General features: G+C 44.7%; 1 protein-coding gene across 1 annotated transcript in view; it reads left to right on the forward strand.

The window, feature by feature from the left end:
- Positions 1 to 22,319, forward strand: part of trps1 (trichorhinophalangeal syndrome I) — a 181,682-nt gene that overhangs the window by 32,187 nt on the left and 127,176 nt on the right. Inside the window, exons 3-4 of the mRNA XM_031788835.1 lie at positions 8,251 to 9,368; positions 13,040 to 14,187. Of these exons, the coding sequence (XP_031644695.1) occupies positions 8,251 to 9,368; positions 13,040 to 14,187 (2,266 nt within the window). The remainder of the gene's footprint in view (positions 1 to 8,250; positions 9,369 to 13,039; positions 14,188 to 22,319) is intronic.

Consider the following 22,319-nt stretch of genomic DNA (forward strand, 5'->3'; position numbering starts at 1 on the left):
CCGGCCAGCCAACCAGCCTGCCAACCAGCCTGCCAACCAACCAGCCTGCCAACCAACCAACCAGCCAGTCAGGCAGGCAGTGACTGCAGCAGCAGGCCTAGTGGATTAGAGCATTTCCACTCACACAACCCTGTGAAATACGCCTGGATTCTAACACAGTTCACAGCCTGAGATGAAGCAACTGTTAAAGCCCTGACCTAAGATGGTGTGTGTTTGTGTGTGTGTGTGTGTGTCGCCTCTCTAAGGGGAGGAATTTGTTGAATAGAACACATTTCAAGACAATCCTACAGTCCATTGGTTAGTGATACCACATTGACAATTATACTTATCCATGTATATCTGCACTAGGAAAGAAAGTGTTGTTCCAGTCATTTAGAATTCAAGTGTTCTGGATCTACTTCGGCGGAGGAAGGAGGGAAAGCATTACTATGAAACAGACAAGTCAGAGTACCTACAGTATCTTGTTTAGTAGTAATTCTTTTGTATGCGGAAGCTTGTTTTTAGCCTATGGTGGAATTAATGTGACACAAGGTAGCGCAGTCATTGTGTGTTTCTCATAAAAGGGGGGAGTCTGCGCCGGGACTGACGGTTTGACATTTAGTTTAATGATAATGAATTACACACACTCAATCCTGCATCTTGCATATGTGTTTTCCATAGACCCTCCTCGCAGTTGTAGCATTACTCCTCCGACGGTAATGTGATTTATTCCTAATGTTGCAAATTAGATTAAAAGGCAAAAGAAAGACAGATTGGGGTCCGGCGTCTGGACCACATGCTCTGTGAGTCCTCATCTACTGCAAAGTCTGTGGCAGCAGTGACATCATCAATTATGATCAATTATGAAAAGAAATATGAAGCAGAAAAGGCAGAATTAAAGAAGATGAAAGAAGGCGAAAGGTGGGACAGGGGGCGTGACCCCACACACATGGTATTCACACAGACCGTAGCGGGGGCCTGTCTCCATAGCGCTGCCTGCTGAATATACTGCCACAGAGAAGAAGAGAAAACCCTAACAGACTTAGACTGGTCAGGCAGTTTGTGAGCCAGCCAAGATAGATTTGTGTAATCTTTCGGATTTTCTCATATGGTCTCGTATCGCCCCCTTATTGAAATAGCAGGCCGCGGAGCTGGACTGAGTAGAAGCAAAAGCTTTAGGCCTGTCTGTCTGTCAAGATGGCTCTTATAAGAGCTGCTTTTCTGTTTGGTTTTCACTCCCTTCCCAGAGCTTATGAGACTCTGAGTTATTTAATTAGGGATGTGTTCATGTTCATATTTTGCCGGCCGGGCTCCCCGCTGAGACGGAAAGCAATCAGGATAGGTATTTTATTTCTTTATCACAGTGATTTAAGAAGCTGTAAAATGCAGGGAAGTGAAATGGGCCCTGTTGGTTGGTTGGTTGGTTGGTTGGTGGAGTGGGATAGGACTCTGGGAACTCAATTCTCTGCCTGGCTGATCTTAATGCTGGTTAAATTATGAATGGCGTCAGACAGATTGGTAATGTAGTTTTCATAATCATTCCTCCTTTCCCTTCCTCCAGCTCAGCGGAGAGCAGGAATATTGGCCTGGGTTTGTCCCTGGGCCTTAGAGGGTCTACAGGGGGACTATGCGTAGGGTCTGGGGGGTCCGTCGGGGCCTTCCAGCTGTATATATGACCCCTGGTCATGTTTGGACCCCCTGTGGATGGTGCTGTTGTTCCGACCGAGACATGGTCAAAACCTGTTGGGAATTTAAAACAAATATACAGTTGGTCTGGGTCTGTTTGAGACTGTGTCTAAATGTCTGGCAGCTGTAAAGGTGTGTCCAGGGAAAAAAAATCGTAGGTCTGTTACATTGATTCAAAGTACGTTTCAACAGATGTTTTGCACAGTATGTGTCCGATGTTTCAAGTTCACAGAACATAACTAAGTTATAGGGCAAGAGCCTTTCTCCATTAAGCAGCTTGATGTACAAGTGCACACCCTACATTTCAGCTATAGAGGTGTCCTTGAAGAGAACTGTTGTCCTGGAGCTCTGTAGGAAAGATGATGTTTGGAACCCCACAGGCGAGTCACAATGGACAGCTTTGCTTTACAGTGTGGACACGGGCTGAAAGCGAGAGAGAGAGAGTGTGAGTGTGTGTGTCTGTGTGTGTGTGTGTGTGTGTGAGAGGAGAAGAAATGTGTGTGTTTGAGAAAGAGAGAAAACGTGTGTGAGAAAGAGAGAGAGAGAGAGGGGGGAGAGAGAAATTGAGAGAACGGGGGGAGAGAGAGAGAGAGAGAGAGAGAGAGAGAGTAAATCTCAGTAAGACTAAAACAATGGTGTTACAAAAAAGGTCCAGTTCCCAGGACCACGAATATAAATTCCATCTAGACACCGTTGCCCTAGAGCACACACAAAACTATACATACTTCGGGCTAAATATCAGTGCCACACGTAGTTTCCACAAAGCTGTGAATGATCTGAGAGACAAGGCAAGAAGGGACTTCTATGTCATCAAAAGGAACATAAAATCTGACATACCAATTAGGATCTGGCTAAAAATACTATAGAACCCATTGCCCTTTATGGTTGTGAGGTCTGTGGTCCGCTCACCAACCAAGAATTCACAAAATGGGACAAACACCAAATTGAGAACTGCATGCAAAATTCTACAAAAATATCCTCTGTGTACAACATAAAACACCCAATAATGCATGCAGAGCAGAATTAGGCCGATACCCGCTAATTATCAAAATCCAGAAAATAGCCTTTAAATTCAACAACCACCTAAAAGGAAGCAATTCCCAAACCTTCCATAACAAAGCCATCACCTACAGAGAAATAAACCTGGAGAAGAGTCCCCTGAGCAAGCTGGTCCTGGGGCTCTGTTCACAAACACAAACAGACCCCACAGAGCCCCAGGACATCAACACAATTAGACCCAACCATATCATGAGAAAACAAAAAGGATAATTACTTGACACATTACAAAGAATATTTAAAAAAATGCACAAACTAGAATGCTATTTGGCCCTAAACAGAGAGTACACAGTGGCAGAATACCTGACCACTGTGACTGACCCAAAATGAAGGAAAGCTTTGACTATGTACGGACTCAGTGAGCCTTGCTATTGAGAAAGGCTGCCGTAGGCAGACATGGCTCTCAAGAGAACACAGGCTATGTGCACACTGCCCACAAAATGAGGTAGAAACTGAGCTGCACTTCCTAACCTCCTGCCCAATGTATGACCATGTTAGAGACACATATTTCCCTCAGATTACACAGACCCACAACATTCTAAAACAAATCCAAACTCCCATATGTATTGGGTGAAATACCACAGTGTGCCATCACAGCAAGATGTGTGACCTGTTGCCACAAGAAAAGGGTAAACAGTGAAGAACAAACGCCATGGTAAATACAACCTATATTTTTGTTTATATATTTTCCCTTTTGTTCTTTATCTATTTGCACATCATGACAACACTGTATATAGACATAATATGTCATTTTGACATGTCTTTATTATTTGGGAACTTTTGTGTAAAGTGTAATGTTAATTGTTCATTTTTTAAATTTTTTTTATTATGTTTCCCATGCAAATAAAGCCCCTTAAAATTTATTGAATTGAGGGAGAGAGAGAGAGAGAGAGAGGGAGACAGAGAGAGCGGGAGAGGGAGAGGTAATGAAACAGGACTTCCTAATTTAGTTTGACATTTAAGATGACATATTTTGAATCACGTTGCTTCCTTACAAATGAGCCTCTGTATCGTTGTGTTTGGCCTAATGTCTCTCTACTTCTGAGGTGTAACAGGAGACGACGCGGGGTTCACTCTCGCCCGCCTCTCCTCCGCTCGCAGCTCCGTCACTGACTGACTGACTGCCGGGGTTACTAGGCATGCTATTGATTATAGCCCAGTGGACTGCAGAAAAGTACATTTGATGCGTCTGAAATGGAAGGTGTGAAATGATTTCTCTATACAATGCAATTGTCCCGTACAATACAGTTTTACCATACAATTTTTTAAAAAATCTTCGGGGGCTTCTGTGGCGATATTTCTGTGCAATATTATTACATTTGTATGATAAGTAAGATTGAAGTTTTGTGGGTGATCTTGCCATTTTCATGGGGTTGCTTACTTTGTTGGAATGGGGTGTTATAGTCTCAATTAGCGGATTGTATGGGAATACGAGCACACCTTTGTGTTCAGAATAGGTCATCTGCCAGAAGCCTCTTTTCTTCCTATCTGCTATCTTAATGTTTGCGTCCTAAATGGCACCCTATTCTCTACATAGTGAACTACTTTTGACCAGAGCCCCATGGACCCTGGTCAAACATAGTGCGCTAAATAGGGAATAGGGTGCCATTTGGGATGCTGACCGTCTTCTGAAAGACCTGTCATGGATAGGGTTAGGGCAGGAGTGTCAGTCTCATTCATCAGGCTTTAAACTGATGGAGCCTCTGAGAGTTGACTTAACAACACTATACAAGTCCTTGTACTGTTTGTTCATGCTGTACATATTACTGTCTGCATATTTCTTTCTTACTGTGTTAATGGCATAACATGTTGACTAGTGTGGTGTGATGAGAAACAGACTTGAGTGAACTGTGTCGTTTCAACCAGTTGGGTAGCTTTTCCATGCACTGGTAAACAGGCCTATGTTTGGTTTTCTGGAAACTTTTTCTATCGAATTTAATCACTGTTGACCCGCAGGACCTCTATACTATGTGGTTGCAGCAGAACTCATGGCACCACCTCAGCCAAGGTAGAGATTAGAAAACACGAGAGGAAAAACCTGGAGCCATAGCCCATATCTACTGCTGTATTCAGGCCCTGAACCTGGAGCTACAGCCCATACCTATTGCTTTATTCAGGCCCTGAACCTGGAGCCATAGCCCATACTTACTGCTTTATTCAGGCCCTGAACCTGGAGCCATAGCCCATACCTACTGCTTTATTCAGGCCCTGAACCTGGAGCTACAGCCCATACCTACTGCTGTATTCAGGCCCTGGACCTGGAGCCATAGCCCATACCCACTGCTTTATTCAGGCCCTGAACCTGGAGCCATAGCCCATACTTACTGCTGTATTCAGGCCCTGAACCTGGAGCTACAGCCCATACCTACTGCTCTGTATTCAGGCCCTGAACCTGGAGCCATAGCCCATACCTACTGCTGTATTCAGGCTCTGAACCTGGAGCCATAGCCCATACCTACTGCTGTATTCAGGCTCTGAACCTGGAGCCATAGCCCATACCTACTGCTGTATTCAGGCCCTGAACCTGGAGCAATAGCCCATACCTACTGCTGTATTCAGGCCCTGAACCTGGAGCCACAGTCCATACCTACAGCTCTGTGTTCAGGCCCTGAACCTGGAGTCACAGCTCATACCTACTGATCTGTCTTCATGCCCTGAACCTGGAACCATAGCCCATACCTACTTCTCTGTATTCAGGTTCTGAACCTGAATCAACAGCCCATACCTACTGCTCTGTATTCAGGTTCTGAACTGTCCATTCCTCCACACTTTTTTAATGATAACATTTATTGTTGTCTCTTCTGCATAAGGCATATTGTATTTTATCTTGTAAGTACTTGAGGTAGGCACAATAACAGACAAGGAGCACCATAATATAGGAAAATAAAGGGTAGTGGTGGGGGTGAAAGGAGGTAAGGGGGGAAGAAAAGGTTGATGTGAATTGCCTGGTACAGAAGGAACAGTGCAGATGCCTGGGAGCAATACGAGACCATTATTATGTCTTTTGATGGGGAATTGGAATGGTAATGTCCTGCCCATTCCCCTGAAGTTTTAATGTAATTCTACAGCATATAAGGAATAAAAAACTTTTCTCTTTTATGAGTCGGGAGACATTTCATGCTAAATCGCCCTCCTGTGGTGAGGAACTCTAGCTGGGTATAGAACGACTGTAGCTCTGCTCATGCTGCTTCCTAGTGACATTACGAAAGAGACAGACGCAGTGCTTCTGGGCCAGGTAATGAACATTGCTTCAGAAGATTATTTCGTCTGAGATGTGATTAAGGATGAATTCACATTTTTTGAAGGGTTTACATTAATTCAAAGTTCATTAAAAGTAAAAATCCCAAAGATTCTTCTACTCCGTGTGGGGGTGGGATTTGATGGACTATTTTGTTTACCCACTAGGTCTCTCTGGTATTCTCCTGAACACTCTAGCATTGATTTGTTGTTGAATGCTAATACTGTTGCTTGAAGACCTATTTACCCCTTCTTGTTCAAGCTGGTCGGGTAAATGCTCTGTCTTGTGTAGTAGTTTTGAGTTAGTCTTTGGGCTAATTTTAGGAGAGGTTAATGAAGCCATTTCAAGGGGTGTGATTCGATAATGAGGCCTTGTTGGAAAAGTGTTTCCAATCTCTGGGACAAATTTACACAATCCCCACAGTTTTCAGCCCAGTTTAATTTAAACTCTCGTAAGTGTTAGTTTTCAGGGTCAGAGTCTGTCGGCTGCGGATTGTAACACGTTTATTAATGTGTTTTTTGTGCATTGAAGTCGTAGATCCAGAGAACAAGTTCAAAAGAATGCCTTTAAAACACCAGGCCAGTTATTCATTGTTTCATTGTTGATTAATCATGAGTTAATTCATTTATTTTGATTCATAACATGCTTTGTGGTTGTAAAATTCCACTTTGGCCAGAGGGATGGGAGCTAACCAACAGTGACTTGGTAATGATAGAAACAGGGTGTGGTGACTGTTGAGATTTTGGTTGCAGATTAAATTTTTCTTACGGCTTTTACGAACAGGGGTGAAGGCGTTGCCCCTTACAAACATAAATTGCTTTATTTAATACCCATTTGCTTTACAACCTACATTAGGAAACTACTCTCCATATTTTTCACTGGAGAAGAAATGAGACTGGGATTATGAGAAATTCTTAGCACTCTGGATGGAGAAAATTGGGGTTTAGTGAATTAATACACACACACACACGCACACACACACGCACACACACACACACACACACACACACACACACACACACACACACACACACACACACACACACACACACACACACACACACACACACACACACACACACACACACACACACACACACACACACACACACACACACACACGCAAGCGCACGTGCACACACACACACACACACACACACACACTGAAACAAACTCTGAAAATTGCTCTCATGCTGATCCCCTCCATCCCCTCCCTCCATCCAAATTTAATTCAGTTTGTGCTGCAGCAATGCCGACTAAATGGTTTATTTTATTTTGAGTGCAATTTCGTACCCATTGTATGCTTGACATAAACATGGACAAATGATTTTGTTGAACATTGACTGTAATTCAACTCTATAATCAGTTTATACATTCCAATTTCATTCCTTCTAACTTAATACTCAACTACTTTCACAGCCACTTCACAACCCTTATCAGTAACTATAGGCACAGATTGTATTTATCAAAATGCCAACAACAAAACTCAGCGTCTGGCGTCGTTACTGCTTATAGAGCATGAGTTCTGTTTATGGCCCAGAGCTGAACGGCCACCATTGTTTTAACTACAAAAAATACCTTCTTTTTTAGCTTTTTTATATTTAATGGAGGAACTCTTAAATGTTTTATTTACTGATTGTGTGAGAGAGAGAGACGTGAAAAAAATAGAACCACCATAGTCTCCATCTTATTTGATACAGTGTCCATCTTATTTGATACAGTGTCCGTCTTATTTGATACAGTGTCCATCTTATTTGATAGTGTCCATCTTATTTGATACAGTCTCCATCTTATTTGATACAGTCTCCATCTTGTTTGATACAGTCGCCATCTTATTTGATACAGCCTCCATCTTATTTGTTACAGCCTCCATCTTATTTGGTACAGTCTCCATCTTGTTTGATACAGTCTCCATCTTGTTTGGTACAGTCTCCATCTTGTTAGGTACAGTCTCCATCTTGTTTGATACAGTCTCCATCTTGTTTGGTACAGTCTCCATCTTGTTTGATACAGGCTCCATCTTATTTGGTACAGTCTCCTTCTTATTTGATACAGTCTCCATCTTATTTGGTACAGTCTCCGTCTTATTTGGTACAGTCTCCATCTTATTTGATTCAGTCTCCTGCTTATTTGATACAGACTTCGATTAAAGTGGTTCTTGAAAAGAGATCCAGTTCACTTATTCATTTTCCCTCATTCCTCTATCCATGTGTTTAATATACTGTACTTATTCCTCAATGAAGCGTGACACTAAAACATTTCTCTCGTCTGTCTGTGTGTGCTGCTTGCAGATATGGTGAGGAAAAAGAACCCCCCTTTGAGAAGCTTCGGTGGTGAGGAGGAAGGAGAAGGAGAGACTCTGGCCTCGGAGGCCACTGGGCCGGATAGCGAGGACAGTGCGGGGAGCCAGGCCTCAGAGCCTAACGGTGCCGACGGGCTGCTGCCAGCCGAACCAGGCCGGGCCCACGTGCCGGTGACAGACGATCAGGAGGACCCCTCCTCCTCCCCTGGCTCTGTCTCAGGCTCCATCGAACAGGATGGAGGAGGAGGGAGGGGGGATGGAGGAGCAGGAACAGTGCCGACAGTCGGCAGCGACACGCCTGGCTTTAATTACCCCAGCCACAAGAAGGGAGGAAATGTAGCGTCCTTCCCCTGCCATGAGGTGACAGACTCAGATCTGCCGGCGCTCCCATCCCGGGCCCAGCCCGATGGGGCTGTGTCTCTGTCTCCGCTCAGATCAGAACCAGATGAGGGGGGAGGGGGTCAGGCACGCAGCCCGGCTGGGGAGCTGCTGCTGGGGGAGAGGGGGGAGGCCGGGGAGGGAGGAGGGGTAGAAGGGGTGGGTGTCAGGGAGGGACTGCTGCTGCTGGGTGCCCAGGGGAGGGGCTACAGCAGTGCCAGCGGCGTCATCGTCCAGGGCGTCACCCGTAACGGCGAGGACAGGGACCCCTCCTACAGCCCCACAGGAGGTCTCTCAGGTCACCAGGATGGTATGGATAGCTCTGGATACCCTTTGCTACACCCTCTCCACCCACACAGGGGGGTAGGTGAGGGGGCAGAGGACACCATGCCCAGTCCACTGGGGCCCGAGACAGGGGTAGCCCCTCCTTCCTCTCCCAAATTGCAGGACTTCAAGTGCAACATCTGTGGGTATGGTTACTATGGGAACGACCCCACGGACCTGATCAAACACTTCCGGAAGTACCACCTGGGCCTGCACAACCGCACTCGGCAGGACGCGGAGCTGGACACTAAGATACTGGCCCTGCACAACATGGTGGGCTTCTCCCCACAGAGCCTCCACGCCAAAGATGCTACCCGGCCCCCGTCCCACGCTGCCCTGACCGGAGTGCTACAGGATGCTGCAGGGTCCACACGGTTGTTACTCAACGGCACCTACGACGTACAGGTACATATGCTCTGCACACCATTTTGTATCAACTCTTTGTATAATTTTGACATGATTCGCATCAGTTTGTGGGCATTCAACAGTGTGTTGGTTAGTGGATATGTGTTTGTTTTACATAACCAGAGAAACTCAAAGTATCAGAATGCCGTCAGTAGTACTGTATAATGGTAGAGTCCCTGCCCGACTAGATGCCCAGGCGTAGCATTGGCGTAGCATTGCATCAACCAATTGTTACCTGACACATCATCGACTGTGCAGCCGGGAATCAGATTGCTGTATCATATGATGTGGTTAGCTTATATGTAAAATATCTATCCATGCGTTGTGTATCTGGCAATGTAGTCAGACAGGAACTCAACCATTCTCTGCATTGAGACCCAGGCCAGCCATGGTTTGAGACTTGTCTCTTAGTGGGACACTTGAGTCATCAGAGTGACTGGGTCAACGGAGAGAGGCCTCATGGGAACTGTAGTCTGTTTTTATCACTGACATAAATACATCTCAACCTGAAACATTACATTCATGGACTACAGTTTAGCCATTAGTTTAAAGCTGAAATATGTAACTTTTTGGGCCACCTGACCAAATTCATATAGAAATGTGAGTTATAGATATGTCATTCTCATTGAATGCAAGTCTAAGAAGCAGTAGATATGTTCTATGTGAGCTATTTCTATGCTCCCCGTTCTTTAGATTTTGTTACTATCGGTTTTGTACACCAGCTTCAAACAGCTGAAAATATTATATTTTTGGTTATTGAAAAGCTGCTTCACTGTGGTTTAGATGGTACAATGATTCTCTACAATATGCATTGCTTGCTTTGTCACAAACTGAAATTAGACTAACTATTTGATTTTTAGCAAGCAGGACATGGTGGAGCGATTTCTGAATATTTACCTTTAATATCCATGAAAACGCCTGCCAAACATATCTTGCACACATGGACCATACAGTACCCCCACTGTTTGGGAGTTTGAAACTTATTATCTAATATCTCCAAAAGAAAAGAGCCATACGTGACTCAGTGCTATTACCAACCTCTAGTTTGAAAGATATTTCTTAGTATTCGTTGTCTCACTATCCATATCAATTGGATGTCACCGGGTTTGAATATTGTCACTATGAAATAAAAAAATAAAAAAGTAGAATCAAAAACACTATTCTGTATTCATCCCCTAGTGGAATTTTCCATGTGGTAATAGCGAAGGCTGCTCATTTGTCATTACCCAATGAAAAGGGGGGAAAGAGTGTAAGGAAAGGAGAGGGAGCCAGTGAAAACAGGCAACTCGATTTATTTTAAACGAGGGGTAATGAACAGATGTCAGAGCCATTTATCTGCACAGCTTTCGCTGCATGCGGTTTTTCCCTCAACTTCAACAATGTCATGTTTACAATTCGAGTGGCGTATTTAACTCCAGTGTTCCTTAAAAATGAGGTGCCTTTGGCCCGGGGTCTGGGCCTCTAAATGCCATATCATACAGCAGGAAGGGCTATTTGTCCTTTAAGCCCACCAAGGATTGTAATTACCTCTAAATTAGTTTTCCCCTTTAAAAAAGTCTGACTGTCTCGGACAGCTCACTAAGGGCTGATGCGTTGATGTGGCTGTCACCTTTTCTACTTTCTCTCTAACACTCATCTGGTGTGTGTGTGTGTGTGGGTGTGTGTGTGTGTGTGTGTGTGTGTGTGTGTGTGTGTGTGTGTGTGTGTGTGTGTGTGTGTGTGTGTGTGTGTGTGTGTGTGTGTGTGTGTGTGTGTGTGTGTGTGTGTGTGTGTGTGAAGAAAATTCCCCCAAAAATGACTGACTTGTCTATCAAGATTTTGTGTGTGAGTTGGCATGTGCTTCTGTCTCTGTGTTTGTGAGGGGAGTCAGAATGTGTGTATATGTGTCTGTGGGAGAACAATTCTGGTGAATGCCAGACTCGTGTGGTGTCTCATACAGACTTTTTGCATATTGTTATTTTTGGGAACGTTTTGAGTTCCCCAGGAATTCACACCCTTACTGTTCCACACCCAAGTGAATGTTATGGATGGGCATTTATGTTTAGTCTACTGCACATGTTCACATACAGTATGTAGGATCTTAATTTGAGCCAGTCTGCTACAGCAGGAAAATTCCTCTGCAGCAACAGGAAATGCAAATTATTATGTGGATTATAATTAATGGACATTTTTTGATACATTTTTCATTAGAGCAAAAAGTGGTAGTTACTGACTTAAGATCAAACATCTGTAGTCTTACTGCATTAAGAAGGCAGTGAAAAGTAGACTTTATAGTTGCAGGATTATGAACGAACGTGGTGCATTCAATTATTTCAATTGTTTCACAAGCCCCATATTTTCAGACTTAAAATCCCCAAACTTGATTAAAATACACAAAAATGAAAATCCATTTCATTCCATAGTAGACATGTTCTGGTATTACAGTGGATTTATTTTATTGCTCATATTTCAGAGGACGTTTCACTTGACTGACTGGAGCGGTCATATAATAAATGGTGTATGTAGCTAGTCTCTTCAGGCAGTTTTAGGAGCGACCGACTCTGTTTCAGTCATTACATATCGTCTAGAAAGTGACGTCAGGCTGCTTTAAACCACATGAGGATCGAGACCTCCCACTTATACACACTGGATAGTCTACCAATTACAAAACCTCTCTGGCTCCGGGATATTTCACACAGCCGCCCTTATGTTTTTGATTTGAGACGCTTTGTTGCAGACTTCGAGGTCAAGGTGCGTAGGATGTTGAAATTCAGGGAACATGTTTGACTGCAAGGTTGGTTTGGTTTGTTGCGTTTACTAGACAACAACCTTGACGGCTGATCCCTGCGAGGCACTCTCGATGTTCACGCCTGCAGAACCATTTTCATGCTTTTTGGAAATAGAGGGTGGATTTGTTGTGTATTATTTGTGAACAGGTGTTTCTTTAGCAGTATTCAGATATAAACCCCTTCTTTCTACCATACTGCTTCTGGTTGGCTGTATTGTCAACTTGAGCATCAAAACAATCTCAGTTTGCCATTTCACTTGTTGAATAAAACGAGGGAATTCATTTGTAACAAAGCGTAATAGACTGCATTGTTATACAGTGTGTATTACCATATAAATGAGCTGCAGTTATCGCAGGTGTTCAAGTTCTATCGACTCCTCACATCGACTCCATCTGCTCAATTCAATTCCTCTTCACTTTATCATTGAATCGCTGGTCTTGGAATTGTGACATCTGATAAACCATTCTAAACTGAGCTCACCTCTGTGTAGATATAGATGATAAGCTGTTCTCTATATTCCTGGTCTTTCTGTGATGAGTCTGGGTTGGTGTTGTCAGGATGGTTTTTCTCCTGTGTCTGTATGTAGGACTGACTGACATATTGCACTTTGTCTGTGTGTTGCTCTGGGTTTATTTTGTATATCTTTATTATTTTCACAGATGAAAAAATATATGATGAGGGTTAAGAGAGAAATTAGAAGTGCATGGGGATTGTAAATCACCTTCCCCTTTCACATATTTATCAACAAATAAAGAGTAGGATTGTGATAAATAATTGTTGCAAATGAAACTAAGGAAAAGAAAATATAAGATTCAGGTAAATCAGCGGAAGAAAAAGTACATTGTAGCGAAATGTATAATCAACATGAGTTGATGTCTCTTCCTCTTCTTCATTGTGTTCCAGGTGACACTGGGAGGCACCTTCATCGGCATCGGGAGGAAGACTCCGGACTGTCAGGGAAACACCAAGTACTTCCGCTGCAAGTTCTGTAACTTCACCTACATGGGCAGCTCCTCCTTGGAGCTGGAGCAGCACTTTCTGTCTGCTCACCCGAACAAGATGAAGTCCCACCCCCCACAGCTGCCCAATGACGACAAGCCCTCGGACAGGAGGGGGAACTGTGTGACACGGGGCGGTGGTGCAGAGGGGGCGGAACCGGGAAAGTGGGCGGACCGGGTGGCGGTCCGTGCGGAGGACGACTCGGTGGCTGGCTACTCTGTTCCCATCCGCGCCACCGACTCCCCTGGCTGGACGGGGACCGACGGCGGCGCCACAGCGGCGGACTATTACTGGTGTAAGTACTGCAGCTTCAGCTGTGAGTCGCCCAGCTCACAACGCCTCCTGGAGCACTACGAGAAGAGACACAACCAGCCTGGGGGAGGAGGGACCAGGGAGGGCAGCCCAGCCGAGAGGGAACGAGGAAGCAGCAAGGCCAGGGACAGAGAGAGAGACCCTGATCGAGACCTGACCCCCCACAGCCGGAGGAAAGACAAGACAGGAATGGGTGGCACACCGGGGGCAACAGACCCAGAGACGGTGGTGACCAGCTACAACTGCCAGTTCTGTGACTTCCGCTACTCCATGAACCACGGGCCTGAGGTTATTGTGGTGGCGCCTCTGCTCCGCCACTACCAGCAGGCCCACAGCATCCATAAGTGCACCATCAAGCACTGCCCGTTCTGCCCGCGTGGCCTCTGCAGCCCCGAGAAGCACCTGGGGGAGATTTCCTACCCGTTCGCCTGCAGGAAGAGTGCCTGCTCCCACTGTGCCCGCCTCCTACTCCAGCTGTCTCCCCAGGACATCTCCCCATCCCCCAGGCCCAGTGTCACCCACCTGTGTGACCAGTGTCCCTATGCCACCAGCGACATCGACCTGCTCCTGCTGCACTACGACAGCGCCCATGCCACCCATGGCGTGCTGGAGGTCAAGCCCGAGGAGGAGGGCGCAGAGACGGGGAGGATCTCGGCCCCCAAGGGCCCTCACGGGGAGCACTCATGCACCAAGTGCCATTTCATCACAGATGTGGAGGAGGAGATCTTCCGTCACTACAGGTGAGTAGTGGGGAGTTGAGTCTATTTGCAGACGTTGCTGACATGTTGTAGTTAGTCGACCAGTCAATTAGTTAAGGTTTGGTTCAGCTTCGCATTGTAAACCTGATTTTCATTGATAAAAATTAGTGTGGTATCATGCATCATGGCTTAGTGCTAGAGTCCAGCTAGTGTAAGCATTGTTGACATGGTTCTTAATTCAACTTTGGGTTATGAGATGATCTGTTGTGACGTTGAAGTAAATCCAGGTTTGCTCATAATGAGCAGCAGATTTGCGCTGACACACACAGTACATGTAGTTAATCAACTTTAGGGAATCGATAGTGAAATGTTAAAAGTCAAGTAATTCAATAACCCCTTTGTGGGCTTAGATTTAGTCTGGCCTTTGCCAGGTGTGTGTGTATGTGTGTATGCATGTGTGTATGCATGTGTGAGTGTCTCTGTGCTGCCTTCCTGTGTGCCTGTGTATCGGGGTGGGTTATGGAAAATACTCTGCAACTGAACCATATAATAGATAACTGAGCCACTGAAATCACTCTATTACCTTCTATTACACATCCACATAAGATATGAATTACAGAGCATTTTTCCTTTTCAGAACAGCGGCCTGTTTAGATTCGGCTGTTTGGGAATGTATCGATAGAAGCGAGTCTTGTGCAGTAGCTCGATCCATATGTCTGCTTGAATCCTTTACAGACGCAGTGCCAGAGCGCTGACAAATCAATTGTGGTAAATCTAATAGAAGTGCAATGCAGGAAATGTAAAACTTGTATTTCAGGTTTTAAAAGGCTTCTGATGTTTGTAATTTCAACTTTGAAATTACCGACTTGATTTTCCCTTCACGAAAAATGTATCAACCCGCACAAAAATATCCATTAATTATAATCCACATAATAATTCACATTTCCTGTTGATCACTTGTTGGAGGCTTAATTTCTATAATGCTTATAAAATGCTCACTGCTCTAGGCTAAGTGTTAAAGGTTGAAACAGAACAGCTAAAAGGGCCAACCTCAGTGTGTGAGAAACAGGGTCTTTCTTGAGTGTGTGTGTGATGTCCATCATGATCTGTAGACCCTGGAAGGTTTGTTCAGGTGGGCTCGGAGGGGCTCTGTTTCCAGACCCTGATGTTGCTGTGTGTGTGTCTGTCTGTGTGCCTGCTGAATAAGGTGCTTTTTGTATTCAGGTCTCATAGCCCTAATGCACAGAGGAGAGAGCAGAAATCAGACCTGCTTCTGCTGGGGTTCCCAGGAGATACCCCGCCTCAAACACTGTGTGTGTGCGCGCGGGATGGAATCAGTGCCTAGAATGGAATTAATGGAACGGAATGGTTTCCTATGTTTGATGTGTTTGATACCGGTCCATTGATTCCATTCCAGCCATTACAATTAGCCCATCCTCCTATAGCTCCTCCCACCAGCCTCCACTGCTGCATGTGTACAAATACATGTTGTTTCCACCTCTGTTTTGTATTCGTCTCTGTGTCTTTGTACATATTACACTCTGTTCCATTCAACTACAATACATATCTGGATATGTGGTGTGTGTCTGTGAGTTAGCATTTCGTGCATGATGTCTGGTGCGCAGGAAGAGTAAAGCTTACCGCATGTTCCCAATTGAAACAGTTTGCACGTATATTATGATGACATTTTTTTATGTTTTTGTTCATTTTGGTCTTCGGCAGGTTTTTTCCGTTTGTTCGTGCACACGCTTTTTTATTGAGGCAAACTCTACGCCCCTTGGTCGGTGATTGGTCAGTAGTATTACTCCTTCAGTCTTAAAGGAAGTGTTCGTTGTTATTCAATGAGAGACGACTAGTTTTTCATGCACATTTTTTCACTTGAGAAATACTGCACCAAACATTTTAGTTAGATGTAAAATTGCAAGACTAAGACCTCCTGGGAAAAAAACTGGTTAAAATGATTTATCTTAGGTTAATTCTGACTATTTTGAGGAAGTGTTTTCTGGCTATGTTGTTGCTACGGTGGCTCAAGAGGGACAAACAACAGGAATGTTTACGCTTTTTTCTCGCTTCCAAGCGAAGGTCTTTAAGGAGTATGAGTGCACAGATGGTTGCTTCGCCTAGCCGAGTTATACTCGGACCAAAGAGAACCTATGTACTGTATGCAGTGCCTGCTCTGGTCTGGCTCTGTGCTGTAGATTTATGTGCTGGTCACCACCTCACTCACCTCCAGACCCCCGCACACCCTGCAGCCTGGACGTGAACACCATACTGATGCAGAGCCGTCTAACACACACACACACACACACACACACACACACACACACACACACACACACACACACACACACACACACACACACACACACACACACACACACACACACACACACACACACACACACACACACACACACACACACACACAGCCTACCCACCCTGTCTGAGGCCATCCCTTTATATCAACCTTCAGTGAGAGCAGAGAAGAGTAGAGGGGGAACATTCTCCATCTTTCCTTAAGGAACAATCAGTCAATACATTATCAGTCAGCCTTTAGGGCTTACAGCATCGTTACCCTGCACAGCACAGGTATGGTAGACTTCCACTGTAACATGTTTTACCCTCAGCCTCTCCAGTTCCCCAGCCTCTTCAGTTCAGTCTCCCCCTGCCTCTCCAGTTCAGTCCCCCATCCTCTCCATTTCAGTCCCCCCAGCTTCTCCAGTTCAGTCCCCCCAGCCCCCCCAGTTCAGCTCCCCCAGCCTCTCCAGTTCAGCTCCCTCAGCCTCTCCAGTTCAGCTCCCCCAGCCTCTCCAGTTCAGCTCCCCCAGCCTCTCCAGTTCAGCTCCCCCAGCCTCTCCAGTTTAGCTCCCCCAGCCTCTCCAGTTTAGCTCCCCCAGCCTCTCCAGTTCAGCTCCCCCAGCCTCTCCAGTTCAGCTCCCCCAGCCTCTCCAGTTTAGCTCCCCCAGCCTCTCCAGTTCAGCTCCCCCAGCCTCTCCAGCTCAGACTCCCCCCCCCACTGTTCTGGATCATTAGTCTCCTCTCTCTGCATCCTGCCTAGTGTACCTGCACAGGGGGAGGAAAACCCTTCCAGCTCCCCCCTTCTCCCCCTCCTCCTCCTCCACAGGGAGAGGTGTACGGGGCAGCCCAGCTACCAGTCGTGCTGGGCCAGAGTTTCCATTTCCTCTGTGATGTCAGGGTATCTGTCTGTCACCCTGGTGTGATTCAGTCCAGTTCGCCCCACAGTTCTGCATCTGCCGAACGGCCCTTGTAAAACACCCAGTATTAAGTGTGTTCACTGGTGTATAGCTAAGAGAGTTTCATTTCATAGCCCACAAATTACATCCACTCAATACTTTTACTTACACAGACATTTTTTTTCTTTTACCAAATCACTCAAATATTTTTTATGTATTTTGGAGAAAGTGCAGATTTTTGATACGGCAGTCATGTTGAGAGCAGCGGTTTAATACCATCAATGGCCATGGAAATTAAACACAAATTAGTTTTAGCCACCTCTCTGTCTTTTCTCTTTCCTCTCTTTCTCTGTCACACACACACACACACACACACACACACACACACACACACACACACACACACACACACACACACACACACACACACACACACACACACACACACACACACACACACACACACACACACACACACACACACACACACACACACACACACACACACACAGCCTACCCACCCTGTCTGAGGCCATCCCTTTAAATCAACCTTCAGTGAGAGCAGAGCAGAGTAGAGGGGGAACATTCTCCCTATTTTTCTAAGGAACAATGAAGTGTAATATTAAGCAGCACAGAACACACATGTTACATTATCAGTCAGCCTTTAGGGCTTACAGCATCGAATACCCTGCACAGCACAGGTATGGAAGACTTCCACTTCCACTCTTTTTGTGAAGAATCAACAACAAGTGGGACACAATCATGAAGTGGAACAACATTTATTGGATATTTCAAACTTTTTTAACAAATCAAAAACTGAAAAATACAGTTTTATATCTTTATGTTTGAAGCCTGAAATGTGGCAAAAGGTCGTAAAGTTCAAGGGGGCCGAATACTTTCGCAAGGCACTGTATATATATAGAGAGAGACTGGATAGAGAGAGAGAGAATGGAGAGAGAGGGAGAGAGAGAGGGTATATATATATATAGAGAGAGAGGGGATAGAGAGATAGAGAATGGATAGAGAGACAGAGGGGATAGAGAGAGCGGGAGAGAGAGAGCTAGGGTATATATATAGAGAGAGAGGATATATATATATAGAGAGAACGGATAGAGAGAGAGAGGGGATAGAGAGATAGAGAATGGATAGAGAGACAGAGGGGATAGAGAGAGCGGGAGAGAGAGAGATAGGGTATATATATATAGAGAGAGAGGATATATATAGAGAGAGAGAACGGATAGAGAGAGAGAGGGGATAGAGAGATAGAGAATGGATAGAGAGAGAGAGAGGGGATAGAGAGAGAGAGACTGGATAGAGAGAGAGAGAGGGGATAGAGAGAGAGGGAGAGAGAGAGAGAGAGAGAGGGTATATATATATATATATATATATATATATATAGAGAGAGAGAGAGGGAGAGAGAAAGGGTATATATATATAGAGAGAGAGAGCGGGAGAGAGAGAGATAGGGTATATATATAGAGAGAGAGAGGATATATATATAGAGAGAGAACGGATAGAGAGAGAGAGGGGATAGAGAGAGCGGGAGAGAGAGAGATAGGGTATATATATAGAGAGAGAGGATATATATATAGAGAGAGAACGGATAGAGAGAGAGAGGGGATAGAGAGAGAGAGGGAGAGAGAGAGAGAGGGGGTATATATATAGAGAGAGAGAGGGTATATATATATATAGAGAGAGAGGGCGGGAGAGAGAGAGAGAGGGGATAGAGAGAGAGGGTATATATATAGCGAGAGAGAGGGTATATATAGAGAGAGAGAGAGGGCGGGAGAGAGAGAGAGGGGATAGAGAGAGAGGGAGAGAGAGAGAGGGTATATATATATATATAGAGAGAGAGGGTATATATATATATATATATATAGAGAGAGAGAGAGGGTATATATATATATATATATATAGAGAGAGAGAGGGTATATATATATATATAGAGAGAGAGGGTATATATATATATATATATATATATATAGAGAGAGAGGGTATATATATATATATATAGAGAGAGAGAGAGAGAGGGTATATATATATAGAGAGAGAGGGCGGGAGAGAGAGAGAGAGAGGGGAGAAAAAGAGACTTGCCAAGACGCCATCTTGCTCCGTCCTAAATCATCCACTAGTGTATGGCTGCAGCTAACCTTGTACAGACAGATACATTTGGCTGGGTGTGTGTGTGTGTGTGTGTGTGTGTGTGTGTGTGTGTGTGTGTGTGTGTGTGTGTGTGTGTGTGTGTGTGTGTGTGTGTGTGTGTGTGTGTGTGTGTGTGTGTGTGTGTGTGTGTGTGTGTGTGTGTGTGTGTGTGTGTGTGTGTGTGTGTGTGTGTGTGTGTGTGCGTGCGTAGATGCATGTGTGTGTGTGCACCACATTTATTTGTGTGTGGTGGTGGGGATTCTTGAAAGTGTGTTCACATCAACATCTACTTGTTTTCAAATCAATTGCAATTTCCTGAAATATCCTCGGGAAGAGTGGGATAAGGTGAGTCAAAGGGGTAAGTTGAGCCACCCTTGTTTCTTGGAAGCCATACACAAAATTAATAATTTGACCAAATATTTAGGAAAAGGTCATCATTTCGTGGAGTCTGTGAAGGAAGAAACCATTAAAAAGAGGTAAGCACGCAGCCGGCCGCGACCGGGAGGTCCGTGGGGTGACGCACAATTGGCCTAGCGTCGTCCGGGTTTGGGAGGGTTTGGCCGGCAGGGATATCCTTGTCTCATCGTGCACCAGCGACTCCTGTAGCGGGCCGGGTGCAGTGCACACTGTGTTTCCTCTGACACATTGGTGCGGCTGGCTTCCGGGTTGGATGCGCGCTGTGTTAAGAAGCAGTGCGGCTTGGTTGGGTTGTGTATCGGAGGACACATGGCTTTCGACCTTCGTCTCTCCCGAGTCCGTACGGGAGTTATAGCGATGAGACAAGATAGTAATTACTAACAATTGGACACCATGAAATTGGGGAGAAAAGGGGGTACAAAAAAAAGAGGTAAGCAAGTTAGGTCCACAAAACTGATTTTCACAGAGCCAAATTAGGTTATTGTTTTAGAGGTTGTATGATGCTTGTATCTAAAAAGTAGATACTTTTAAGATTGTTCTATACATCAGTTGGGTTCTCTATAAGTTTCAATATGAGGTCCTAAACCTAGCATGAAAGTGCATCCTTTTAATTGTGTGGGCTAATATAGTCAACATGTTTGCCCTTTGGTAAGTTGAGCCAATGGCGAATTAAGCAAATGTAAGAATTATCTTCCCAGGCGTAATGCAAGGCATTATCACTGGGATAGGGGGTAACACCAGGGCCTGGCCTATGTTAAAAGTGTTAAAAAAGTATTACGTGTTTGTAAGGTGTTAAGCCTGTGTTAAAAGATGCTTAAAAGACAGAAAGTGATTTTGAATGTTTGGGAAATAAAGATGGACATGGTTTTAAAAGGTAGTGGTCATATTTCATTCAATGCAGACATACAGTTGAAGTCTGAAGTTTACATACACTTAGGTTGGAGTCATTAAAAGTCCATTTTCAACCACACCACACATTTCTTGTTAACAAACTATAGTTTTGGCATGTTGGTTAGGACATCTACTTTGTGCATGACACAAGTAATTTTTCCAACAATTGTTTACAGATTATTTCACTTATAATTCACTGTGTCACAATTCCAGTGGGTCTGAGGTTCACATACACTAAGTTGACTGTGCCTTTAAACAGCGTGGAAAATTCCAGAAAATGATGTCATGGCTTTAGAAGCTTCTGATAGGCTAATTGGCATCATTTGAGTCAATTGGAGGTGTACCTGTGGAGGTATTTCAAAGCCTACCTTCAAACTTAGTGCCTCTTTGCTTGACATCCTGGGAAAATCAAGAGAAATTTGCCAAGACCTCAGAAAAAAACATTGTAGACCTCCACAAGTCTGGTTAATCCTTGGGGGCAATGTCCAAATGCCTGAAGGTACCACATTCATCTGTACAAACAATAGTACGCAGGTATAAACACCATGGGACCACACAGCCGCCATATCGCTCAGGAAGGAGACGCGCTCTGTCTCATAGAGATGAACGTACTTTGGTGCGAAAAGTGCAAATCAATCCCAGAACAACAGCAAAGGACCTTGTGAATATGTTGGAGGAAACAGGTGCAAAAGCATCTAAATCCACAGTAAAACGCATCCTATATCGACATAACCTGAAGGCCGCTCAGCAAAGAAGATGCCACTGCTCCAAAATCGGCATAAAAAAGCCAGACTACGGTTTGCACCTGCACATGGGGACAAAGATCGTACTTTTCTGAGAAATGTCCTGTGGTCTGAGGAAACAAAAATGTAACTGTTCGGCCATAATGACCATCGTTATATTTGGAGGAAAAAGGGGGAGGATTGCAAGCCAAAGAATACCATCCCAACCGTGAAGCACGGGGGTGGCAGCATCATGTTGTGGGGTTGCTTTGCTGCAGGAGGGATTGCGGGACTTCACAAAATAGATGGCATCATGAGGTAGGAAAATTATGTGGATATATTGAAGCAAAATCTCAAGACATCAGTCAGGAAGTTAAATCTTGTGTGACAAATGGGTCTTCCAAATGGACAATGACCCCAAGCATTCTTCCAAAGTTGTGGCAAAATGGCTTAAGGACAACAAAGTCAAGGTATTGGAGTGGCCATCACAAAGCCCTGACCTCAATCCTATAGAAAATTTGTGGTTAGAACTGAAAAAGTGTGTGCGAGCAAGGAGGCCTACAAACCGGACTCAGTTACACCAGCTCTGTCAGGAGGAATGGGCCAAAATTCACCCAACTTATTGTGGGAAGCTTGTGGAAGGCTACCCGAAACGTTTGACCCAAGTTAAACAATTTAAAGGCAATACTACCAAATACTAATTGTGTGTATGGAAACTTTTGACCCACTGGGAATGTGATGAAAGAAAGAAAATCTGAAATATATCCTTCTCTCTACTATTATTCTGACATTTCACATTCTTAAAATA

This window comes from Oncorhynchus kisutch, linkage group LG14 (assembly GCF_002021735.2).
Source record: "Oncorhynchus kisutch isolate 150728-3 linkage group LG14, Okis_V2, whole genome shotgun sequence".
NCBI classification, from domain to species: Eukaryota; Metazoa; Chordata; class Actinopteri; order Salmoniformes; family Salmonidae; genus Oncorhynchus; species Oncorhynchus kisutch.